The sequence below is a fragment of the Mangifera indica genome, chromosome 7 (genome assembly GCF_011075055.1).
Source record: "Mangifera indica cultivar Alphonso chromosome 7, CATAS_Mindica_2.1, whole genome shotgun sequence".
NCBI lineage: Eukaryota > Viridiplantae > Streptophyta > Magnoliopsida > Sapindales > Anacardiaceae > Mangifera > Mangifera indica.
This window is the reverse complement of record NC_058143.1, coordinates 10853101-10860407: the sequence shown is the minus strand read 5'-3', so window position 1 is coordinate 10860407 and position 7307 is coordinate 10853101. Positions and strand designations below refer to the sequence as shown.

The window sequence follows — 7307 nt, the reverse complement described above, 5'->3', positions numbered from 1 at the left end:
ATAGTGATAGCTGCAAATTATGGTCTAATCAAATAGCTATTCCTTTTTATGAAGTTGTTGTCTCGATTAATGGTTTAAAGCTGTTAAAGAAAATTTTAATTAAAACCTCATCCTTGTTGGACCTTCTCTTTGTTGATTTTTTTATATTTTTGTCAAGGGTAATTAACACACAGAACGAATAAATAAAGCTCTACTCAAACGCATGGCGTTTAGAGTAAAGAATATCATGACAAAAAAATAATAATAATAAAAGTATCACACGTAAATCTTAATCAATCATTTTTTTTTTCAATGTTTTTAATCCTGTACTGAATGAAACGATTTTGACTTTGATATAAAATGATGGGGATAGATGCCGTGGACCATGATGAGCATAATTTTTCGATCAGAATATAATAAGATAGGGATGCCTATTAGCTTTCAGGTATCAGAATTTCTAGTTTAGGAATGACCTAAAAGAAAATTCAAACTAATTTGACAAAAAGCAGATTCTAGAGCTAATTGTGGCCCATACCAGGCAATATATAAAGATCCCTAGTACTGCTTGAAATCCAGGTATCAAGCAACAACTATTTCCGTAGAATATTCTAAGTAATTTGTGTATGTTTTACTATGTCTTGGGAAGGCAGTTGTTCCAATAGAGATCCTCTTGTTGTTGGGAGAGTAATTGGAGATGTTATTAACAATTTTAATAGGTCAGTTTCTCTTAATGTTAGCTATGGCAACAGGGATGTCAACAATGGTGTTGAGCTCAAGCCTGCTGTTGTTGCCAATCATCCAAGGGTTGACATTGGTGGAACTGATCTTAGGACCTTCTATACTTTGGTATGCCTCAACATTCTTTTTTGTTACCTCTAATCAAACATAATAATTATGTGTATATTTACGTCTATATTTTTATGAATCTACGTATTAATGTATATACAATCTAGCATTATTTCTCACAGATATACTAATTATATATACAAGAACCTGTTTTGCATGTTCGTATTTTTTTTTTAATTTCTAAAAACTACTTCTTTATGTATTTACATCATCCTGTTTTATGGTTGTTCTTATTTTCTAAAAAAAATCTTCTTAATGTATATGAAACATCACGTTTATGCCCTTTTTTGCATTAAAACCAAAAAAAAAAAAAAAACTACTGAATGAACTTACAACATCTTGTTTGGCAGATGTTCAAGTTAAAAAATCCACTTCTTAAAGTATATACAAAATCCTATTTTACAACTGAACGCACTGATATATATTTTTTCTAATTCTACTCAACATATAAACAATAACATATAGAAATTATGAAATTTTATCTTCTGAGGAAAGACAAACTTTCACGTTTATGATTCTTTTTCAGGAGAGTTGATTCATGCATGAATATTAGATTTATAATTGATTATTTATGTATTAATCATAAAAATAAAACATGCAGGTCATGGTGGATCCTGATGCACCTAGCCCTAGTAATCCAAGTCTCAGAGAATACTTGCATTGGTAAGTAGCTTCTGTCTCTCATAATCAACTTCTTTTCTTCTTTTGTTTACACAATGGATAATAAGTTAAACTAAATTATCGTATCTTTTTACGTGAATAACTACCTTCTGTTTTGCATTGGCTGAAACTTTCTCTATATCATGGCAAAGATTGAAGGAAGAAGGACCACCGAGAAATAAAAGCAACTTTGTTGTTCTAGGTTTCTGACATTATTTTATAAAACTACAGCATAAATTTGACAAGTTTTTTTGGTTTATCTCAATAGAATTATTGGAGCACTTTATCAACACAGAACAAGGAACATAGGAAAAAAGTGAAACCCAAAATTTCCCCATTTGATATCAAGGAACAAATATTAGATTGGACTGAATAACAACTATGGAATTGTATCATGTTCAGAGATTGACTAGTCTAAACTTCATTAAAAAACTGATAAAGCCTGTACAATGATAACTTGTGAAACAAAGAAAAAAAGGGCAGTTTCTCACAAACGTTTGTTTCTAACATTATCTTTTTGTGCTTAATTTTCTCTTCGGGATAATACTATGAATTTTGTAATGCCTACATATTGTTTAATTGTTCTTGAAATTGATCTGAACTTGTTAGGTTGGTGACTGATATTCCCGGATCTACAGGGGCATCCTTCGGTAAGTTAATTAATTTGTTTATCTTTAATTCAATTTTAATTACTTCAAATGGGTAGAGTTTTCTTTATTTCAATCAGTTTGTTTTGCTATTGCAGACTAATGTATGAATTCTAATCAAAACGACATTTGATTTCAACTTATTCTGACAATCACATCCACATTTCAGAAAAAATCTAGTCGCAACAATAATTAATTTCAAGTTATGGACCTCCATTAACTTCATGTCCTCCCCCTTCCAAGCTCAAAATTTTAAGGTGAAACAAGAAATATCATATATATATGAATTAATACGGTTTAACAAATATTAATAATCATAAAAATTAGTTTAGATTGATTTTATTAATCTTTATTTTATTTTATGATCAAAAGTGGATCCCAAACCTTATAACAGATCCTAAACGACCTAATTATGAGCTATATACTACTCAGGTCCTGCTAAATAACTATTTTTTCAATTATGATTAAATATTATTTTTGCTTTCTTATTCCCTAAAATTTACACTCTAACCTTTTTAAATGCAATTTCCTTTGTAAGAACAAATTCCATTCTTCATCTTCATCACTCATTAAACATTACACTTTGACCCTCCCACCAACCTTATGAGTTCCGACGTAATTTCTAGATTCCAATATTTATAGACAAAGAAGGATTATCGAGATTGAAGTGGTCAAATATAACGTTGTATTCCATTCAGATCATAATCCATTAGATTTTAAATTACAATATCATGAAGAGTAAATTAAAGTATCCTTAATACAATTATATGTTAAATATTACGTTGCACTTGTAGGACAAGAGATTGTGAATTATGAGAGCCCGAGACCAACATTGGGGATTCACAGGTTTGTATTTGTGTTGTTTCGTCAACTGGGAAGACAAACTGTGTATGCACCAGCGTGGCGCCAGAATTTCATCACCAGAGACTTTGCTGAGCTTTACAATCTGGGATCTCCTGTGGCTGCTGTTTACTTCAATTGCCAGAAGGAGACTGGCTCTGGAGGAAGAAGAAGGCAGTAATATGCTTATGTAATAAGCTATGGATTAGTAGAAATCAACTTTAAGATATATAATAATGAATAATGATGGAATAAGATTAGATATAATGAATAAATTTTATATGCGGGTTTTATATAATTGTCTCTTCATGAATGTTTTTATCATTATAGTCGACTCCAGATATCATGGTTCAAATTCTAAAAAATTACCATATACAAACATTAAAAATTTTCAAGTAATATATTATATAATCAATAAACTTGAGTACATTAAAATCTCAATATCTTATATGTATACAAGGATCAATTCTATATTGATATCAATGTCTATCGCCCTTGTTCTCACCCATTCAATGATTAAGGTAACACCAAAACTTAACTTAAAATCTGAAGTGGCATTAGATATATTAATTTTAGAAATATAACTTGACATGTGAAAACTCAAAATCATACTACTTATACGAATTACTTTTTCTCTATGAAAGAACTTCATTATCGTAAGTTGTTAAACAAAGCTATAAACTCATTATTATCGATCCAAACAAAAGTATAATTCAAACATAATTTCTTTTTTTTTTTTTTTTATCTTGAATCCTCTGATCTTATAAACTTGAAAATTTTTCAAATATTTCTCATAAAATCTAAACTTAATTAATATCATAAGAAACTCAATCCTCTAAATTTCTTTTTAATTTCAAAGTGATATATTGTGCAATCAAAAAGTCCATTTCAAAGTATATCTCAAAATGCAATTAGATTCAGCGATCAACTGATAACCTTACCCCAATTATGCATGTCACGACAAGTGATTAGTGACCAAACACTTCTAACTCTATAGCTTTAGAAGTGAAAATTTTTCTTCAGGGTAAACTATAGTTACAATCCTATCAAGAAGGAACTTCAACAAATTTTATAAAAGATGACAAAAAGTTTTATCATATTAAGTAAAAAATTTGTTCTAAAAAGTTAAATAGGGCCACATATCTTACTAATGGACAATACTCTCAAAAAAAGAAATATTCCTTTATAATTAATTATTGTCTCCAAAAGAGTATATTTATCATATGAGGACATTTTGTAAGACAAAAGTTTTTGTCCTTGTTTAAGTAAAGAATTGATGATAAAATTTTTGTCCTTATCCATAGGTGTATTAGGGACAAATTTTTTTGTGAATTGGAAACAAAATTTTTCTTTCTTGATTGCATGGTGAATTGGAAATAAAAATTTTATCCATTATAATGTCGTATATTATAGAGATTTTTTGTTTGTGTGGTGAATTTGGGACAAGAATTTCAGCCTTCATTGAAAATTAACAAATGTATTGATCCTAAAGTCAAACAATTCATATGAAACATCTTTTTAATTAAGTGAAAAAACATTAATAAATTCTAATTGCTACTACTACAAATAAACTGATAACCAATTAATAGGAAATTATTATATATCTATGCATGTATTTACAAACACATCCAATTATAATTAACTTGTGAACAAAAAACATGGATGTATCAACCATTAGTGGTAAAAGAACTATACTTTCTTTGTTAATTAGATGTTAAAATATGCACCACTTTCTTCACTTGTTGATGTCAAAATAGGTATCACTCTTATGTTAGGTTACATGTCAAAAGAATCAAAATAGGTATATGCATGTTAAATAAGTCTACAACAATCATTAATAACGATTAGTTTGCAATACATTGTCTAAATTTTGTAAGGTAAAGTCAAAATAAAATATTATAAATCACATATGATTCTTTCCTTGAAAGAGTAGGTGGATTAGTTCCAATAGCAAACCAAAATCCAAACATTTTTTTTCTTGTATTTCCAAGTGAATGATTAGTTCATCTACTTTTTGTAGATATTTGAAATTTCTCTTCTCTAATTCTTTATACTTTTACTATGTTTCGATAATCCTATCTTAAGATTCTTTAAGAGCATCTGCAAGTCTCTTGATTTGAAAACTTGGTCTTAATTTCTTCATAAGCTTTGGACCATACCTATGTCCCTTAATGTATTCTAATCGAGTTTCAGACTCTTGATCACAAATTTTATCTACAATTAATAGTTTGTGTTAAGAATATCAACACACAAAGGGGTGTATTTTGACAATTATCAAATAGTTGAGAAGTTAATTGAAACAATTAAAAGACGTTTGTAGAGTTAACAAATTGAAATTGTTTAAGTTAATAATCTTATATAAAATGGTGTACATTAGTTGAAGCTTTACGCTATTATTTTTAAAAAATTTATTGAACAGATAAAAATATTCTTAATACTCTCTCTTGATACTGTTAAATAAAATATTTCTCATTCTCTCGATTGCTCTTTTCTACTCAGGGAATTGAGAACACGCAATATGTGTACTTATAAGATAAAATCTAATAGTTAGTAATTTCACTTTGTTTATTTTTCTGTTTTAAATTAAATAAATTTGATTTTACTTTTATTGGATTGCCAATCTGACATCACTGTTCTATATAAATAGATTGTAACCCTAATGGTTTAATACAAGTTAGAATAGTCATTTATTCCAAAATTATCATTTATCATTCTTAGATATTTTTTCTATCTAGTTTCTTAGTTCAAGTTTTCATAACATCAGAGTCTTTTTCTAACTAACATCTATAGAAAATTGCTCGTTGTTTAAAAAGCATCTAACACTCATTACAAGTGTGTTAGTTTAGGACATGTTGGTGCTCAGTTGATGACTTAGGCTAGCTCATTTCTAGTGTTAAGTCTTTAACCAATAAATCTAAAATTAAATTAGCATAATTATTGATATTGTTGAAAACAAGTATTATTTATAGTTGGTGCGCATGATTTAGAATATCATCTTGTTAGTTTGGTGTCTTATCCTTTTATTGTAACTAAAGATGATATGAGCGTGAAAACTGTTAAACAAGGTAATCCTAAGTATAATAATTGGAAAAGGTATGACAGGTTGTTAATGAGTTGGCTTCAAGCCTCAATATCTAAGTCGTTGCTTAGTTGTATATCAAAATATTGAATTGCCACTTAAATATGGATTACACTCAATAACTATTTCTTAGCCAAGTTCAAAGTTCAAATGGTGCAATAGAAATCATCACTTTCAAACTCTTGAGAAAGTTAGTATGAGTGTGCATGATTATGTGAGACTGATGAATAAAATATATGATGTCTTATGTAACACCGACAAGTGAGTCTAAGGGCATTTCAATCTTTTCTCTTTATTTAATTATGATCCTTGTTTAATTATAAATAATGTTAAGCTATGATGAGATTTTAATAGGGACAACGTGCACCACAAGTGTGACACCCATTCGTGCTTTGCAAGGGCAAAAAAGTCATTTTATATTGAGAATGTGAAAATTACTAAGTACAGAATGGCACATGTCCATGTGTGCAAGTGCATATGGTCGTGTTTCATCACCAAATTTGAAATTGTGGATAAGATCAGTTTCATAGTGATTTCAGAAATAGGTTTTAATAAGTAACACCACACATGTATTTAAGGAACACACACCCATGTGTTGTGTTTTAGAGGTAAAATGAAAGAAGGCACAAGGTCTAATATGCGTATTTTGCATTGATATTTCTTTTAGATCAAAAGAGCACTTGTTATTTCTTATTTTTGTTTTCTTGTATATTTTTTTGCCTCGTATATGAGTTTTAAATCATTAAAATAAAAATACCAAAAAGATACCGTCTTCCATGGTGTAAGAGCAGTAAAAATCGCAGGTATAACTAGCTCGCTTTCTCCATTCTCTTATTGATTGTTTATAGAAGAACTCAAGCTTACAAGACAATCATTTCTAAGCCCCATGGGTGGCCTAGTGGTTTAAGGTTGTGGGGCTTACACCTGTGTCCCGGGTTTGAGTTACAAGAGGTCCCAAAATGCTACCACTAATAAGCTTAGGCGTACTCGATCGTCGGAGATAGGGGCAAGGCCAATGACCCCGAGGGTTTACCAACAGCGCAAGCTGAAGGGTTCCCCCGGTCACCAAAAAAAAAAAGACAATGATTCCATCAATGTAAAATTTGGTATCAATAAAACTAGGCTCTAATAACTATCTCATGTGGTGGTCACAAATCCTTCACTTATCTTGCAGTCTCGGTGTGTTTTCTAGAAAATAATGGTGAAAAACTTGAAGCCTTATTAAAAGATAGGATTGTGAATCCAACTCATAACTT

The 7307-nt window shown here is 29.6% G+C and overlaps 1 protein-coding gene across 1 annotated transcript; it reads left to right on the top strand.

Moving 5' to 3' along the window:
- Positions 1 to 559: 559 nt before the first annotated feature.
- On the top strand, positions 560 to 3265 carry LOC123220544 (protein HEADING DATE 3A-like). Its single transcript, XM_044642793.1, has 4 exons — positions 560 to 825; positions 1427 to 1488; positions 2095 to 2135; positions 2927 to 3265. The coding sequence occupies exons 1-4, from the start codon at positions 613 to 615 to the stop codon at positions 3151 to 3153; spliced, it is 543 nt and encodes a 180-aa protein (XP_044498728.1). The 5' UTR covers positions 560 to 612; the 3' UTR covers positions 3154 to 3265.
- The last annotated feature ends 4042 nt before the right edge of the window (positions 3266 to 7307 follow it).